The sequence below is a fragment of the Saccopteryx bilineata genome, chromosome 2 (genome assembly GCF_036850765.1).
Source record: "Saccopteryx bilineata isolate mSacBil1 chromosome 2, mSacBil1_pri_phased_curated, whole genome shotgun sequence".
Classification (NCBI taxonomy): domain Eukaryota; kingdom Metazoa; phylum Chordata; class Mammalia; order Chiroptera; family Emballonuridae; genus Saccopteryx; species Saccopteryx bilineata.
The window spans coordinates 270715258-270734209 of NC_089491.1; the positions used below are offsets into that span (position 1 = coordinate 270715258).

The 18952-nt window shown below is 48.0% G+C and overlaps 1 protein-coding gene across 1 annotated transcript in view; it reads left to right on the top strand.

Annotated features, from left to right (window-relative positions):
- Positions 1–12777, top strand: part of ANAPC7 (anaphase promoting complex subunit 7) — a 30594-nt gene extending 17817 nt beyond the window's left edge. Inside the window, exons 7-11 of the mRNA XM_066260607.1 lie at positions 36–153; positions 1226–1422; positions 5330–5554; positions 6528–6678; positions 8354–12777. Of these exons, the coding sequence (XP_066116704.1) occupies positions 36–153; positions 1226–1422; positions 5330–5554; positions 6528–6678; positions 8354–8543 (881 nt within the window). The 3' untranslated portion in view covers positions 8544–12777. The remainder of the gene's footprint in view (positions 1–35; positions 154–1225; positions 1423–5329; positions 5555–6527; positions 6679–8353) is intronic.
- The last annotated feature ends 6175 nt before the right edge of the window (positions 12778–18952 follow it).

The following is an 18952-nucleotide window of genomic DNA, read 5'->3' on the forward strand; positions in this document are numbered from 1 at the left end:
TGCTGTTTTGTTTTAGAGAGCCTTTTCCTTTCTAGGAATGGATGTATATGGCTACCTCTTGGCACGAGAAGGGCGACTAGAGGATGTGGAGAATCTTGGCTGCCGCCTTTTCAATATTTCTGATCAGCATGCAGAGCCCTGGGTGGTCTCTGGGTATGTTTATGCACGCCCTTTTCTCCCCAGTTTTCAGCAGGTTCTTTAGGAAACTGTGGTTCTTAAATAAAATATAACTTTAAAATGTAGGTTTAAGAGATAATCAGATTTGGATTCAAATTACGGTCTTTGCGTTTGGACATATGATCTACCTTTCTCGGTCTCTTTGCTCCTTTGGAAAATGAAGATAATATCCCTGCTTCATGGGGTAGGTATTAACAGAGAGTGAATGCATCGTGTCAGCGCTGGACCTGCTCGTGGGAAGCCACCAGTGAACAGACCAGTAGTTGCTACTTTGTTATGCCCGGCTTTAAAAATTCTCTGAATGTAATTGGACTACATATCCAGAACATCAGATTCATTTTCTCCTATATCAAGATTTCCCCCTTAAAAATATTTAGATTCATTATTCTGAGTTTTTCTTTTCACTAATACCTTGTGTTAAGTGTGGATTGTAACAAGGGTTATGTAGAGGGCCCCCTCTTTGATTTCTGGATGTTAATTTATACAGACGTACCTTGGAGGTGCTGCGGGTTTGGTTCTAACCACTGCAGTAAAGCAGTGGAGGATCTTGCCTCCAGTTTGCAAAAAGCACATCTGTGAAGAACTATAAAGCAAAGCACAATAAAACATAGTTGCCGCCCTGGCCGGTTGGCTCAGCGGTAGAGCGTCAGCCTAGCGTGCGGAGGACCCGGGTTCGATTCCCGGCCAAGGCACACAGGAGAAGCGCCCATTTGCTTCTCCACCCCTCCGCCGCACTTTCCTCTCTGTCTCTCTCTTCCCCTCCCACAGCCGAGGCTCCATTGGAGCAAAGATGGCCCGGGCGCTGGGGATGGCTCCTTGGCCTCTGCCCCAGGCACTAGAGTGGCTCTGGTCGCAATATGGCGACGCCCAGGATGGGCAGAGCATCGCCCCTGGTGGGCGTACCGGGTGGATCCCGGTCGGGCACATGCGGGAGTCTGTCTGACTGTCTCTCCCTGTTTCCAGCTTCAGAAAAATGAAAAAAAAAAAAAAAAAAAAACATAGTTGCCTGTGGTCTTCTCTCAGATAACTGTTTTTTTTTTTTCTCCAGGTGTCATAGCTTCTATAGCAAACGCTACTCCCGAGCCCTCTACTTAGGCGCCAAGGCGATTCAGCTGAACAGTAATAGTGTTCAAGCTTTGTTACTTAAGGGAGCAGCACTCAGGAACATGGGTAGAGTCCAAGAAGCAATAATCCACTTTCGGGAGGCTATACGGCTTGCACCTTGTCGTTTAGACTGTTATGAAGGTAAGATAAAAATTACAGGTGACAGTGTGCATGTGTAGACACGGCAGCAGCACTGAGATGGACAGTTTTGTTAGGCTGACAGTCTTCGAACTTTGTTTTAAATACATTAGAGTCCACTGGGGCAGATTTTAAAAGCCTGGTGCCAGGTCACTCCGATACCATTTAAATAAGTATTTGGGGGCGGGAACAGGCATCAGTATTTTTTGAAGATCCCAGGTAAGTTTGGAAACCACTGCGTTAGGCATTTTAAATTATGGGACTTGAGAGCTTTCACTGGACTTTGCACTCTGTACTTTCAGAATCCATTTGTCTCATTCTTTTTTTCCCAGTTTTTGACAAGGGAATAAGCAATGGGGTAGTGTTTTTGTCTTTTTTATGGCTTCTTAGCTGTGTCCTGCTCATTTATGTGAATCTCTCTGTGCCAGCACTGTGCTGAATCACTTAGTTATTATATTATGTATGTCTTTATTCTTTTTCACAGTTGTCTTCCCTTGGGCCAGACATGTTACTCATAGGTTAACTTCATATTTGTTTCATTGTGGCTTCCAGAGTGGGCTTGATCAGGGTCAAACTTTGTTTTGTTATGTATTATTTTAAGTTCATGTGAACTGACCCTACGAGTTCAGAGGAGCTGTGCCAGCTTCAGCAGTATTTGGTAACTCAGCCACAGACCTTAAAATAGTCTCACAAAAGGCTGTTCCTCCAAAGCATATTTTTATAAGAATTTAAAAATAAACCCAGGAGTCTAGGAGTGATTTGCTGTTAACAGGAAGATGAGTTCAAATTTGAAAAATAAAATGTGGAGGTAGGGTAAAGAGCCAATCTGCTTTCCAGGGCGCTGTGCCTGTTGTGGATTTGTTCTTTTTTTTTTTTTTTTTTTTTTTTTTTTGTATTTTTCAGAAGCTGGAAACGGGGAGAGACAGTCAGACAGACTCCCGCATGCGCCCGACCGGGATCCACCCGGCACGCCCACCAGGGGCGAAGCTCTGCCCACCAGGGGGCGATGCTCTGCCCCTCCGGGGCGTCGCTCTGCCGCGACCAGAGCCACTCCAGCGCCTGGGGCAGAGGCCAAGGAGCCATCCCCAGCGCCCGGGCCATCTCCGCTCCAATGGAGCCTTGGCTGCGGGAGGGGAAGAGAGAGACAGAGAGGAAGGAGGGGGGGGTGGAGAAGCATATGGGCGCTTCTCCTATGTGCCCTGGCCGGGAATCGAACCCGGGTCCCCCGCACGCCAGGCCGACGCTCCACCGCTGAGCCAACCAGCCAGGGCCTGGATTTGTTCTTAAACCCCAGCAAACCAAACTTGGTTTCAAATTAAGTATTTTTTAACTTTTACTTTAATTTTTTAAATCATTTTTTATTTTTCAATTACAGTTGACATACAATATTATATTAATTTCAGGTATACATCCCAGTGATTAGACATTACATACTTACTAAGTGATCATCCTAAGAAATGTCATACCCACCTGACATTCCCCAATTTTCCTCCCCTGACAACTGTAAAAATGTTCCATGTTTTGTTTTGTTTTGTTTTGTTTTGTTTTCACTTTTCCGAAGGTGGAAACAGGGAGGCAGTCAGACAGACTCCCGCATACGCCGACCGCGATCCACCCAGCATGCCCACCAGGGGGTGATGTTCTGCCCCTCTAGGGCGTCGCTCTGTTGCATCCAGAGCCATTCTAGCGCCTGAGGCAGAGGCCACAGAGCCATCCTCAGTGCCCGGGCCATCTTTGCTCCAATGGAGCCTTGGCTGCGGGAGGGGAAGAAAGAGATAGGGAGGAAGGAGAGGGGGAGGGGTGGAGAAGCAGATGGGCGCTTCTCCTGTGTGCCCTACCCGGGACTCCTGCACACCAGGCCGACGCTCTACCACTGAGCCAACTGGCTAGGGCCTTCACTGTGTTTGAGTCTGTGTGAATGATGGTTGTTCTGTAGTTGTAGTTTTGATGTGGTTGTGGAAAGATTTTTTTTAATGTTTTTAAAATTTTTTTAGATTTATTTTAGAGGAGGGGAGAGGGAGAAAGAGAGAGAGCGAAATGGGAGGGGAAGCATCAACTCCCATATGTGCCTTGACCAGGCAAGACCAGGGTTTTGAACCTGGGACCTCAGCATTCCAGGTCGACGCCTTATTCACTGTGCCACCACAGGTCAGATGTAGAAAGATTCAAGTATGCTGACATCTTGACTGAAATCAAATTAAATTTGTAATTGTGAAACTAACTGCCCTATCTCCCAGACAGTTTTTATCACTCTAATTCCTTTGCACTGCGGGCCTGGTTCAGCAGGGCGTAGACGTGCAGTTGAACAGCCTCACTGCCCCAGTGCTTGGACACAGGCTGGTTCGAGTCGTTGGGGGCAGCGGTTGTTCCCCAGCTGGCCGGCCAGTGAGGCCGCCTGGGCTGCCTTCACTAGAGCTACCGTTTGGAGATGGGGTCAGGGTCCCTGGTTATGCCTGCTGGTGCTTCTTGCAACTTCCAGCCCAACTTCCCTTACCTGGTGGTGGCCCTGAAGTACTGCAATGCATTCTCTCCATTTCCTTGTGACATTCCAGTGGGGCTGTAGAAGCGAAGTATAACTCTCAGTAAGTAGTTGCAAACATTGTGTTCTGACTTGAACACGTTGCCCTTGAGAGTTAGGTAATTTCTGGTTAAGTAACTAGTGTGTGGTGGAATGTGCACAAATGTTATAAATGTTGCTAGGGTGGAGGAATATGCAGAGATAATCTGCTAGGGATTGTGTGGGTTTGGGGTTTAAGCTGTTTTTCTGTTTTGATGAGTGCTTTGTGCCAAAAGTACTTGCTCTGTTCTCCTTGACTTCTTGGCATGAAATGTTGAGGGCTGACTCCACTTGAAGTGTCCCCATCGGCTGTCTAGCTATGGGTGTGAAAAGAGGCAAGCCCTGCCGTCTCGGTATTAGGTCCACTGATGAAGTGCTTTCATCTAGTTTAGGGAAACCCCCAGCAAGTGCTTTTTTTTTTTTTTTTTTTTTTTTTTTCATTTTTCTGAAGCTGGAAACAGGGAGAGACAGTCAGACAGACTCCCGCATGCGCCCGACCGGGATCCACCTGGCACGCCCACCAGGGGCGGTGCTCTGCCCCCCAGGGGGCGATGCTCTGCCCATCCTGGGCGTCGCCATATTGCGACCAGAGCCACTCTAGCGCCTGAGGCAGAGGCCACAGAGCCATGCCCAGCGCCCGGGCCATCTTTGCTCCAATGGAGCCTTGGCTGCGGGAGGGGAAGAGAGAGACAGAGAGGAAAGCGCGGCGGAGGGGTGGAGAAGCAAATGGGCGCTTCTCCTATGTGCCCTGGCCGGGAATCGAACCCGGGTCCTCCGCACGCTAGGCCGACGCTCTACCGCTGAGCCAACCGGCCAGGGCTTTGAAATAACTTTAAAATAAAAAAGTCTTCCTTTCTCCTTGGGATGCCCCTGAGGGCCTTTAGTAGAGAACTGGACACTCACTTTGGACTATAGGAGTTTAACCTAGGACTAAGAAGTGCTAGAGCACAGCTGAAAATTAACAGCTAGTTAAGAAGCAGTGAAACCGTGGGTTTTGTTGGAAACATCTGTCACTGTTACACCTAATGAATATTGTCTCATTAGTTAGTTCCTCTATAACATCCGGCTGGACTGCCTGCATGCTCGGTTTATTTAGGATGGCATGTTTGTTTCCTTTGCTAACTTGAAGGTGCCTTTACAGTGTGGGCTTTTTCATATCCATTAAGTGCTCTGGGGAAGAACATTTTTTAGGTATTCCATCAACATACCCTCCAGTCTGATCTCACCATCAGTGTTTCCACTCTGCCTGCCCCTTTTAAACTTTGAATGTTTGTAAATTGGAAGGCTCTCAGAGTGGAAACTTAGCTTGGAATGGTAATGTGGTTGAGCTTTCTGTGTCTTACTTTTTTTCAGGTCTCATCGAATGTTACTTGGCCTCCAACAGTATTCGCGAAGCAATGGTAATGGCTAACAATGTTTACAAAACTCTAGGAGCAAACGCCCAGACCCTTACCCTTTTAGCCACCGTTTGTCTTGAAGACCCCGTGACACAGGAAAAAGCCAAAACTTTATTAGATAAAGCCCTGAACCAAAGGCCAGATTACATTAAGGCTGTGGTGAAAAAAGCAGAACTACTTAGTAAGTGTATTTTATTTACTTCCTTGTTCATTGTATAAAACCTGGTCTCAGTTGGCTTCCCCTGTTAGCGGCTATAGGTGATCAGACAAGTCTGTTCCTTTTGTAGTAGGTCTGAGCCCAGGGGAATTGGTTTAGCATATCCAAATGTAGCTGGCTTGGATTGTCAGTGACTGCCTGTTGTGGAGCTATACTTGGTTGTTGCTTGTTCAGCTCATTTTGATCTGGTTTTATTGTCCTGAACCAGTTTGGGCTGAATATAACTGATTTGAGCCAACTCGAGCTCTTTTGAGCCATCTGATTCTCTTATGATTTCCTTGTCAGCCTAACCCCCCACTCCACCTCCCATTTACAGTGAACTACTGGGTTTGGGCTAGTTTAACAAATAAAATGCATACTGGCCTTTTGTTTGAACTTAAGTAAATAGTACCTTTAAAAAAAATCAGAACCCAACTCCTGACCAGGTGGTGGCGCAGTGGATAGAGCGTCCGACTGGGATGCGGAAGACCCAGATTTGAAACCCCAAGGTCGCCAGCTTGAGCGCAGGCTCATCTGGTTTGAACGAAAGCTCACCAGCTTGAGCCCAAGATCGCTGGCTCGAGCAAGGGGTTACTCGGTCTGCTGAAGGCCCGCGGTCAAGGCACATATAAGAAAGCAATCAATGAACAACTAAGGTGTTGCAACCTGCAACGAAAAACTAATGATTGATGCTTCTCATCTCTCTGTTCCTATCTGTCCCTGTTTATCCCTCTCTCTGTAAAAAAATAAAAAAAAAATTAGAAATTCCATTTTCTAATGGAATAGGAATTTAGAGGAGACTGTTCACTGTTCTGTTGAGAACGTCTACAAATAGATTGTCGGATTGTGATCAGTGTGGTTTTGTGTATAAGACTTGAGATGGGAATATATTTCAAAATGTTGTGAAGTAGGAAAATGAGGGTCCTTTTTCTTTTTTCTTTTTTTTTCTTTTTTTCAGGCAGAGAACAGAAATATGAAGATGGAATTGCTTTGCTGAGGAATGCACTAGCTAATCAGAGTGACTGTGTCCTGCATCGGATCCTAGGAGATTTCCTTGTAGCGGTCAATGAGTATCAGGAAGCAATGGACCAGTATAGTATAGCACTAAGGTAGGCACGTAGCCTCCCGCGGGGGGAAGGTCACCGAGGGGTAGAGAAGTCAGGGAACTATGTTACAGGAATTCTGGAAACACACACATTGTGCCCACTGTTGAAAACAGTAATAGTAATGCTAGAAGAGTAATTTGTGAATTCATGATTTCTAAAATTGTTTTCATAAGTATATTAACAACATTAAAGAACCATTTCACTCATAACCAGCTCACACTGCTATAACATCTGTTTTCATTTTTGTAGATCATCTTCCTGGCCTTGACCACACATACATATTTTTATAGGGTTATATGTAGTATATATTTTATATTCAGCTTTTTCAAATCAAAGTATTGTAAGTACTTTCCCATGTTTCTACCTACTGTAGTCGTTAAGAACTTAGGCTGTGAAGTGTGAGTACTGCTTTTACCACCTGTTACCTTGGGCAAGTTACTAACAGATTTCCGTGTCTATATCCATCTACCTTATCAGGTATGAAATGATTAAATGAGGATTAAATGATTATTCCATGTAAAGCTCTTAGCACTGTGCCTGGTACATAGTAAATACTAAATAAATAGTGGTATTCTTACTGCTTAAAACAGAAGTGATTTCTTTGAGGGTTGTCTGTGTCTGGAAGGTCACGGTGAAGGCCTGTCTTTAATTGAGTCTGATTACGTCCATTTACTTGTTCAGCAGTTGAGCACCACTCCTGAGCCTGGCATCTCAGTAGCCACTGGGGATGCTGCCGTTCCGTTGCTCTCAGTCGCAGACGTGCAGACTGATGGATCCCACGTGCTAAGTGCTTTCCTAGCAGTCTCTAGAAGACAAGGTGGGAGTGAGGGGCGGGAGCTGGGTGTGGGTGAGAGCTATGTGGAAGGTTTTAGAGAAGATGATATAAACTAGTCTACAGTTACGTAAGGAGGGGCAGGGTTCCCACATGGGTTTTCTCTGCGTTGTGGAAGCCCAGAAGCAAATGAGAAAATAAAGCGCTAGCCTTTCTTTAGAGGCAGGACTTGTTAAGAGATTGGACACCTGCTGGCCTGGGTGATGGTCACAAAGAGGGAAGATTGCTTAGGAGCCAAGTAAATAAATGGACTTGAGCTTCTCAACTTGGGGGGTTTTATACATGTAATGGCTCAAGCTGCTAAACTTGAATGTCCAGGTAGGGGGTTGCTTTGGGTCCTGGGGTCTAACCTAGGAGTTGACAAGTCCGTTCCATGGTGAGCATGATTTTGGTTACCTACTGAAATGCTGATATGTTTAATTATAAGAACATGGAACAGTTTTACTCACAGAAAAATAAATATTTTCTTGTAACCCTGGAGCTGAAAAACCCAATACTGTTAAGAAATGACATTTGAATTTTTCTGTTAATGATCATTTACTACTTTTTTGTGTTATCTGCTAGCTCCCTCTAGCATAATGCTAGGGGTCATGTGTGAAAAGAGTTGAGAAACAAGTGGAGAAAAGCTCAAATTGAGAATTGTACAGATGAGGACAGACACCTTGTTTCACTTGTAGTGGCGGACTCCCTCGACCCTGCTGTGTGACGAGTGGTTTGGAGAGGCCGGCCGTGAGCAGTTTCTCTGGGCCTGGTGGTCATCTCACTGCCGTGCCAGGGCAGTGACGTGTCAGCCAGCAAGAAGCAGGGCAGAGATTCAGGCCTCTCCTTTGTTTTGTTGTCCCCTAGTTTGGACCCCAATGACCAGAAGTCTCTAGAGGGGATGCAGAAGATGGAGAAGGAGGAGAGTCCCACGGACGCCACTCAGGAGGAGGATGTGGACGACATGGAAGGGAGTGGGGACGAAGGGGACCTGGAGGGCAGCGACAGTGAGGCAGCCCAGTGGGCCGACCAGGAGCAGTGGTTCGGCATGCAGTGAGGCGGGCGGCCGCTCCGTGGCCACCCTGGCCTGCCCTGAGCACTTCCGTGGACAAAGAACCCGTGGGAGCCCGCTCTCTGGGAGGACCATGATGCAGCATGTGATTGCGGCAGGGCTGTCTGCCCCAGCTCCATATTTCTAGTAGTGACTTCATTTTTTAAACCTAAGCCTGATGAACCTTCCATATATCTCCACCCTCCTCTGCTCCAGCCAGGGAGGACCGAGGGAGCCCTCGGCGGTTCACAGATGTGCTGGGACTTCTGGGACAGTGCTTTTTATACAACTCATTTCTAAATCTGAAAGCTCAAGGACTAGACAGTGTGAATAGATGTGTTTTGTCTGATGTTGGATGGGTTTAAAAGGAGTGACCTGTCACTCAGAGCAAGAGTGTCATCTCCCAAGTCGGACAGCAGCCTGGGTGGGCCCTTTTAGAGAGGGTTTCCTGCCCAGAAATCACCCTGGGCTGTCCAAACTTCCCTAGTCACCTTACTTCCTTCTGCAATGTTAGTGATGCCTTAAGCTGATGGTTGCTATTTTGCAGAACAAGTTTCCTATTTGCTAATCTGGTAACTTGCCTATGAGCCTGGGCCGAACCTGAGACATGAGTGTGACCTAGTGCATGAAGAGGTGCACCTGGAGTACCAACCAATAAAACTGGTTTTTGTACAGTAATGGTGTTGGGTTAATCAGAATGGAAGCCCTTGATAGATTCTTTTTTCTTTTTCTTTTGTCCTTCACAATGCACCGAGTCAACCCTAGAATTACTTGCCGTAAATAGACTCCTTTTCTTTCCCGAGTGCTGGGAGCTAGTAATAGGGTTGGGAACCTCAGGTAACACGGAGCTGGGCTGTCCATTTGCATTTTTTGATTGGTAAATTTTCCCGGAGGAGAGTCTTTGGCCAGATTTTGGATTGTTTCTGGCTGTCGGGAGCGCGGAGGTCGGTGTCTGTTTTCAGCATCTGTTGTGTGGTCCGCAGGGGTTCCATTTCCTGGGCTTGAATGCTGTCAAACTCCCCCTTGTTGGCTTTTGACAATAAAGTTAACCAGGAAGTGATGGGGTGGGGGTGGCACAGCTAACTCCCAGATTCTCATTAAAACAAAATTAGTCAAAGTTGGTACAAAATGGGATTTTGATGTAAATGGGAAGTTCTAAAGTATAAAAATTGGAAGTGTTTAGTAGTTGAGAACCTCCGAATATCTGATAACTGCAATTTACAGGACAAAAGTTAATGTTAAAGTATCTTTCAGGCCCTGGCCGGTTGGCTAGGTGGTAGAGCGTCGGCCTGGTGTGCGGAAGTCCCGGGTTCGATTCCCAGTCAGGGCACACAGAAGAGGCGCCCATCTGCTTCTCCACCCCTCCCCCTCTCTTTCCTCTCTGTCTCTCTCTTCCCCTCCCGCAGCCGAGGCTCCATTGGAGCAAAGATGGCCCGGGCGCTGGGGATGGCTCCTTGGCCTCTGCCCCAGGCGCTAGAGTGGCTCTGGTCGCTACAGAGTGACGCCCCGGATGGGCAGAGCATAGCCCCCTGGTGGGCGTGCTGGGTGGATCCCGGAAAGTATCTTTCAGTGTGAGAATCGAAGCCTGGACAGCATCATTTGATGGAGCAGTTTCTAAAGATCCCAGCAGGCAGCTGGGGTTATGGTGGGTGATGGTTAGGCCTGAAGAAGACGCTGCTCGCTGTCCTTACTGCTGCTCTGGGGCACAGCCTGTCCTTGCTCAGCTCGGCTCGGCCCTGAGCAGCCAGTACCAGTGAGTGCTCTGGGAGAAACGGTGCAGCTCTGTGCCGAGCCCCTGACTCGGGACGGAGCCCGGCCGCAGGCTCTCAGTCTTGTCTGCTTGGCAGGCTCCTCGGTGTGGCCCCTGAGAGCCCCTTGGGGTCAGCATGTGCCCTAGAGCCCGGGCTGTGCACACTTCCTGTCAGCACTCACAGTTTCCCCCTTTCCTGGGCTGGCTCTCTGCTCGGAGCCCCCAGGCAGTCTCTCTGTTCCAGGCCCACCTCCCAGCACCCCCTGTGCCAATCCCTCAGGCCTCTCCCAGCTGCAGCTCCGGCATTTCTACCCCAATAGGTTCCGGGTGGAAGAGGCCGGTGAAGCTGTTAGAGCACCTGACAGGATTGAGAACACTCTTGGTCCACGTCAAAGAATGAGAGGAGTGCGACTTGGAGGGTGCTGAAGATATCGCCTGGCATTACCGCTGTCACTTGCTCTCACAAAAACAGAGGGCTGGGAGCCCCAGGAAGCAGGGACAGTATCGGGCTACCCAGCCCCATGGCTGTTCCACTGAGCCACCTGCTAGGAGCCCAGGCACCCTGACACGGGGTGGCCTCCCTCGTGCCCGCGGTCCCCACAGGCACCTTCTGGTGTCTGGAGTTTCATACAGTCAACATGGGGATGTTTTAACTGATTCTTACCATTCTGTCCCCCACCCCCACCCCCAGTTATTGGTAGCCTGGGTTTGGACTCAGGTTGGCTGGGCTCTAAAAGTCCCAGTACTCCCACTGTCAGCACTGGGTCGGGCTGGGCGGTCACCTCTGGTCTGAGGACTGGCTGAAGCCTGTGTGGAGTTCAGCATGAAGCCCTGGGAATGTCATCCTTGTCTCCAGGGTAAATCCCAGACTGCTGATCCTTCCTGGGGTTTGGGGACTAGTGGTATCACTGAAGCCATGTCCTTTTCTCCTTGAGTTCCCTCTGCTGAGCAGACGGTTCTAAAGAAGGGTGCTCCTGCCTTCTGGCTTGGTCCTTCATACTTGAATTCTGAACCCCTTCTGTGGGCTCAGGACCTAGTAGATGTGACCCTGACGGGGTTGATGTCAGCTTTACTTGTCAGCCTTAGTTGGGGGCCCACACCCCTGCTTCTGAACTGTTCCTGAGAGGCTGAGGTCAACTGTTCCCCAAATCCACTGTTCAGACTTGAGCATGCTTCTCAGGGATGCAGATTCCAGGCCCAGCCACCTGGAATCTGGGGCCTGGGCCCAGGAATCCACATCTCTTATCACACCCCTAACTTCCTATTCAGATACAGGTGTTCCCTGGTCCAAACATTGGGAAACCTAAGGGAGGGGGTGTGAGGGTCCCAGAGGCTCCAGGCCTGACCTCAAAGGGCCCCTGGGGGCCCCATTCAACAGTTGTCTGTGGGTGGGAGCAACGCCCATGCCCAGGTCTCTGGAACGAGTGCTTGGCCAGCTCCAAAGCCGCAGGACCATGTTCTCTGCTGCCCAGCAGCAAGCACTGACTCGGTAAGCACCTCGCCTTGGCCTCCAGGGACAGCGGGCACACCAGGCACACCAGGCCTGCCAGGAATCCTTGGTGCTGGGGGGCCTGGAGAGGTAAGTGCTGTCGGGAGGTTCTCCACTGTCCTCAGGAGCCTCCCTGCCGCAGGGCAGCAGGAGGGCACCAGCCAGAGGTGCCCAAAGGGCCAGCTTCTGTCTGCTGACCTCCAGCTGCAGCTCGGCCGCCGCCAGTGGGGCCCAGGTGTGGGGTTTTCCCAGATTGCTGTGGAAGATATCAGTTGTCCCCAGTGCAGAATATGTCGTGTATTTTACAAACCACATAGTACCAGCAATACCAGGAATAAGCTGGAAGACATGTCAGTCTCCTTAGCAGCCACTGAAAGAAAAAAATTGAAAACTAGAATACCATTGTGCATTGCTGGAAGGAATGTAAAGTGATACGGCCACGGTGGGCGACAGTCTGGCAATTCTTAAAAATTTGAACACTTACCATGTGATCTAGCAATTCCACTTCTGGCTATGTCCCCAAAGGAATTGAAGCAGGGTCTTTTTTTTTTTTTTTTTTTTTTTTTTTTTTACAGATACAGAGAGAGTCAGAGAGAGGGATAGACAGGAACAGACAGGAACGGAGAGATGAGAAGCATCAATCATTAGTTTCTCATTGCGCATTGCGACACCTTAGTTGTTCATTGATTGCTTTCTCATATGTGCCTTGACCACAGGCCTTCACCAGACTGAGTAACTCCTTGCTGGAGCCAGCGACCTTGGGTCCAAGCTGGTGAGCTTTTGCTCAAACCAGATGAGCCCGCACTCAAGCTGGCAAGCTCGGGGTCTCGAACCTGGGTTCTTCCGCATCCCAGTCCGACGCTCTATCCACTGCGCCACTGCCTGGTCAGGCTGAAGCAGGGTCTTGAACAGATAGTTTATTTGCACACCCATGTTCAGGGCAACAACCTTCACAATAGCCAGAAGGTGGAAACAACCAAAGTGCCCATTGTTGGATGAATGAATGGACAAAGGATGCATCACGTATCCATTCAATGGGGGGGGGGGGGGAGGACTCCATCTTAAAAAAAAAGGAAATCCTGTCGCATGCTACAACATGGATGAACCTTAAGGACGTGATGCCGTGATGCCGAGTGAAGCAAGCTAGATGATTCCACTTATATGAGGTCCCTAGAGGAGTCGAACTCATAGACATGCAGTAGGGGCTGGAGGGAAGGGAAAAGTGGGGAGTTAGTGTGGAATGAGACAGAGTTTTCATTTGCAATGTTGAAAAAGTTCTGGAGGTATTGGCTGCACAACAATGAATGTACTTAATGCCACTGAACTGCACTTAAAAATGGTTAAGAAAGTAAACATTTTTATATATGTTTACTTTAAAAACCTTAAAACTGAAGAAATGGCCTGTAATTGTACTATCCATATAATCCTATTAACATGTTTGTAAGATATGTTATATAAACTATTAAAAAAATTTCAACTGAGTGCATCTTAATATCTAAATGGCTTTTACTAGGCAGCTCGTGGATTGGGCAGCGTTCCATTCAGCAGTCAGAAGGACGCTCGCTCAGAGGGGCTGTGCAGAATGGAAGGTTTTCATAGGCAGAAAGGGGGCAAGGGAGCTATTGACAAAAGAAAAGAAGGGTTATTTTGGGGGATAGGACTTCTGTCTGGAGGAATGGAGGGGAATGGTTTTATGCAGATTGCCTATTCATTCTGCAGGGTGTGGAGAGAGGGGCCATGTGACAGATCACTGGTGCAGAAAATTCCAGGCTGGTTAAGATAACGTTTCTGGGAGAGGTTGAAACCACAGTCAGATCAGGTATTAAATCTAAATTTGGTATTATATAGGCTTTTAGCATGAGTGATGCCATTTTGGACCTATGGTTTTTACCTTAGCAAAACGAATACATGGGTAAAAAAAAATTTAGAGAGAAAAGTGTAAAATTCAAAAATATGTCTACTTCCCGAACTCGATGGAATGAATCCCTGTCTCTGCAAAATAAGTTTCTAGTACTATCTTTAGAAAAATGGTATTGAGCTTTTTTTTTTTTTTTTTTTTTTGTATTTTTCTGAAGCTGGAAACGGGGAGAGACAGTCAGACAGACTCCCGCATGCGCCCGACCGGGATCCACCCGGCACGCCCACCAGGGGCGATGCTCTGCCCCTCCGGGGCGTCGCTCTGCTGCGACCAGAGCCACTCTAGCGCCTGGGGCAGAGGCCAAGGAGCCATCCCCTGCGCCCGGGCCATCTTTGCTCCAATGGAGCCTCTGCTGCGGGAGGGGAAGAGAGAGACAGAGAGGAAGGAGGGAGGGGGTGGAGAAGCAAATGGGCGCTTCTCCTATGTGCCCTGGCCGGGAATCGAACCCGGGTCCCCCCGCACGCCAGTCCAACGCTCTACCGCTGAGCCAACCGGCCAGGGCTAGTATTGAGCTTTTAACTGATGACAGGTGTATGTAAGGTTTACTAAAGTGGTCATGCTGTATACACAAATCCCTGCCAGGGTGTCAGCGTGCTCGTCCTCGTTTGCTTTGATGATTCCACAGAATCCCACTCTATGGGTGGCACCATTTCTGTAACCTATCTGCTTTGCTGGGCATTTGTTTCTGGTTTTGTTTGTATATGTCCATTAGTTTGCACTGTCATAAACATGTTGGTATCATAATCCAAAGATGTGCAGGGGTCAAGCTCCTTGTAGTACAGTTTCCGGGTCTTGGAGTATTTGCTTTGAGGGTGCTGTGAGCATCCTCTCCGATAGTGGATGGGAGTGCTTGTCTCCCACAGCCTCACCAGCACTGCTTGTCGTCAGCATTGGTGTCTGTCCTAGTCTTAGTTGTCATAAACACTCCATCATTCTGATCTGCTTGAGCTGCTCTTTCCTGAGCGCTCATCCAGGTCAGGTCACAAGGCAAGCCCTTTGCCTGTGTTACCATATCCTTAGCCTCAGCCCTGAAGCGTAGGTGGAATCAAGCCCCATCGTACAGTTGAGCAAACACAGGACCATTTTTCTCTGTCCAGGGTTTCTTCCCCTGGAGCTTTAGTATATTCTTAACTGTAATCTCTGCACAGTTTTAACACCTGTTAGAGGGAAAGCGGGCTGCCCTAAGCACACTGTGGTCTGTGTCCTTGGACTTGCTGGACTTAAGGGCTGCCAAACTGTCTGGCAAGAATAGCAGCAGCAGGACACAGCTCTCGCTGGCTGTTTAAATCTTCCAGTGTTTGTCTCTGTGTAAACAACCCTTTGGGACCTTTGCACTCACAGCTTTTTCCTTATTTGGGTGAATTCTCAGGAGGGGGATTCAGAGGGAAAGGGTATAACCATCTTTTTGGGAACATTCAGGGGAGCTTCTGTTCCTCTCGGCAGTGAATCTGGAAGCCCAGGCTGCCTTGTGGCCTCCCCCAACTACTCCAGTCTGCCCAGGAGTCCCCCACTGGCTTCAGGATAGGAGCAAGCCAGGAGCTCCCCAGACTAGGAAACTCCCACTTCCTCTTGCTGGAGTTGAGCTGGTGGTGGACCCTGCCTTCGCTTACTTGGGCCTTTGGATTTGGGGCCCCTTCCCCCTTGCTGGCTCTGGGCAGGGGAGTGTTGTTGGTTGCACTGAGGTCAGGTCTCACCTGCTTTAGGGCTGAGGGCACTGTGGCTTGATGAGGTTTATTGTGTTGGGGGTTGTTGTGGGTTACTTGTGTCCTCTCTTGAGTTCCCCTTCTTTCTTCAGGGGCCCCTTGGAGGACTCCCACTGTCCCCACTAAGAGGGCTGAGCGTCTTGGAGGGAAGGCCTCTCTGGCACCAGGTGGAAGCCTCAGGTCCATGTCCTGTCACTGGCTGTGTGGCTGTGGGCAGCTCCCTTAGCTTGTCTGTGCCTCCATATTCCTTTGGGAAAGTATTCAGAGTAATGTCCCCTTTCCTTTCCCTGTTGTTGGGTGTGGAGAGTTTTGTGGAAAGGATGTCAGAGCCATGGGGTGGGGCAAATGGGAGGGGGTAGCCTCCCAGGGCTAACTAAATCCTGGTCCCTTTGGGGTCATGAGCCTTGTTCTCTGGCCCATGGGCTGGGCCCCCTTTGTATTGACAGATTCACCTCAGGGCCTCTGGCTCAGGGGAATTATTTCTTAAATTTTGGGTCATCTTCCACCCATGACTTCAGTCCACTTGGCCACTGGCCCCTCTCCCTTGTCAGTCCCTTGGGGCAGTGGGGATTTTTGTCAAGGAATTGAGTTGCAATGTCAGCAATCAGGGACCTGTCCTGAGAGAGGTCTCTGCCCTCCAGCCTTGCTGGTGCCCAGACTAAAGCCTCGTCCTTGATGGGCTGAAACAAGCTGACTCAAGGCCCCGACAGGCCCAGGCTGAGACTGACAGTGCAGAATGGGAAGGGACGGAGGTGAATAACCCTTATGTACTGTTCCCATTGAGAGCTTTTTCTGGGATGATGGCTATATAGTCAAGCCAGCCACGTGTGCCCAGGAGGGCGATCTTCCATCAGCTTAGGGGAGCCAGGAGGAACCACCTTGGGTGTCAAGGCCTTGTTGAGATCTCTAAGGAGATCCAGGAGAGTGGCCTTCCTACATAGAATAATCCTGCAAATGCACGAGGGCCCAGAGGCCAGAAAAGGAAGTTTTATTTTTTAATAAAAATGTAAAATTTGTGAAATATAGCACACATAATTAAGTACTATATAACAAACCCTGGCCTGGGCGAGGTTTTTCTTTTGGTGTAGGGGGGAGACATCAATTTGTTGTTCCACTTATTTATGCATTCACTGGTTGCTCCTTATGTACCCTGACTGGGGGCTGAACCCACAACATTGGCATGTTAGGATGGGCCAAGTTTTTTCTTCTTTCATGTTTTCTTCTAGTCCTTTCATGGTTTGCTTTTTAAATATGACATACAGGCCCTCCCTGGATAGATGGCCCAGTGGATAGAGTATCAGTCTGATGCACCAGAGGTCACGAGTTCGACCCCTGGTCAGGGCACGTAGAAGCAATCAATGAGTGAACAACTAAATGAAATCACTAAGTAGTGAAGCAACAAGTTGATTTATTCTACCCCCCCCCCACCCCCAACCAAATCACTTGGCCACCCACCTCCTCCCACCTCTCTTCCTCCTGAAACTAACCACTATCCTATCGCCTCCCTTATGGCTGGTGTCCTTCAACTCCTTATCTACTTGCTACTTAGTGTACTTAGACTGGACTTTGCACTTGAACGTAAATCCACCTTTGGCTTAGTTTAGCTTTTTTTATGAGTGAGCAGGACTTTATGAAGGAAGCTGTGCATTGATTTACACTCTAGTGCATGTGTCTTAGCACAGACGTCTCATTGGCCAGGTTAGAGACTATTTACATAGTACAGCTTTTTGAACTGTACTATGTATATTTTGAACTTGATAGACTCTGCACTGGCTTTCACTATGCAGGGAGATTTATCTCTGTTGAACCTCATTTATTTTATTGCTGCAGAGGATGATTTCAATATTCCTCAAGTGTGCTTAACCATTTTCCTGCTGCTGTTGGTCCTTTAGGTTGTTTCCAATACTTTTCCTTTATATAAATCTTGATTTGGTGTGAATAATTCTAGGGTAAGTCCAGGGGTGTGCCTGCTGGGTTGTATATTGAGCATCTACATGATAGCCAGTTGTTCTGCAATGTTAAGAGATTCCACTTTCCACCCTTTGGTATTAAAAGACCCATTTTTTTGGGGGGGGGGTTGTCAGCTGATGGGACATGAAATGGTCTCTCACAGATTTTGATTTGTCAGTGGGGTTGAACATCTTTTTATATTTGTAAACCATTCAAATGTTCTTATATCATTTAGACTTTTTTTTTTTTAACGAGAAACAGGGACAGACAGGAAGGGAGAGAGACGAGAAGCATCAACTTGCAGCACTTTAGTTGTTCACTGATTGCTTCTCATATGTGCCTTGACGGGGGGCGGGGGGGGGGGAGGCTCCAGCTGAGCCAGTGATCCCTTCTTCAAGCCAGCGACCTTGGGCTCTAGTTAGCCACAATGGGCTTCAAGGCAAAGATCTTTGGGCTCAAGCCAGTGACCCCACACTTAAACTGGCGACCTTGCACTCAAGCCAGATGAGTCTACCTTCAAGACAGCCACCTTCGGGTTTTGAACCTAGGTCCTCAGCATTCTAGGTCAATGCTCAGTACATTGAGCGTTGCACCACCTGGCCAGGCTAGACATTTTTCTTTTGACAATGTGTTTTCATTTTTCAAATCTTTTGATCTATTTGCAATTGTTTGGATATAGGGGGTACATCCATATATTGTTTTAAGATGACCACTGGCATAATGTATAACCCAACTTTACCTACTAAGCTGAAATGCCCCCTGTTTAATTAAAGTAGCTATTGGTATTTTCATTTATCATTAACATATGAATTATATAGCCTTCACATTAAGGTATCAGTTTCCCAAAAACCAGATGTTCCTGTGGGCCCAATATATAACTCTTGCTTTTTGTTTACTCCTAGTCATTTTCCCTTGTCTGATGGCCATGCCTGGACAGAATAGTCCTAAGCAGTGGTGGATGGTGAGTAATTCTGGTGTTTCAGTATTTCTGGCTTATTTTTCATCATGTGCTAACAGGAGTTATAGTTACTCAAGTTTTCTTTAAGAATGGATGATAAATTTTATCATTTCCGTATCTGTAGAGTTGAAAGGGCTTGTATTATTAGGTTGCAGAATATCCAACTATCCTTGCACCCCTGATTACAGTGACAAAAGAATCATCTTAAGGAATTTAGAAAATAGAGGTGAGCGCCACCCAAATCCACCTGTTAGAGAAGCACTAAGTAACATCAAATGAGTGAACTTTAGGATGTGCTTCAGTGCTCTTTCAGTTTGATTTCCTGTATCAATACGAAGACAGAATTTTACATTTTGCATCTGAATAGTATTAGAACTGTCTCTTCATTAATCATGTTAATTCTCTCTCAAAATCCCACTGATGACAGCTTTCCCCATACTTGAGGGCAAACAGTAGAGCAAGGGCAGGAACGTATTATACTTCTTGGCCCACGAGCAGACCTTCTACCATTCTGCTCTCCTACCCAGAAATCAAGTCCAAGAACTTCCTCCCATCCCTTTTCTCCACACCAGGGCAAACCTCCTCCGTGATCAGGGCTGTGGGCCCTGGTGCACGTCCCGCCCCTCCCACAGGAGAGCAGTCAACAC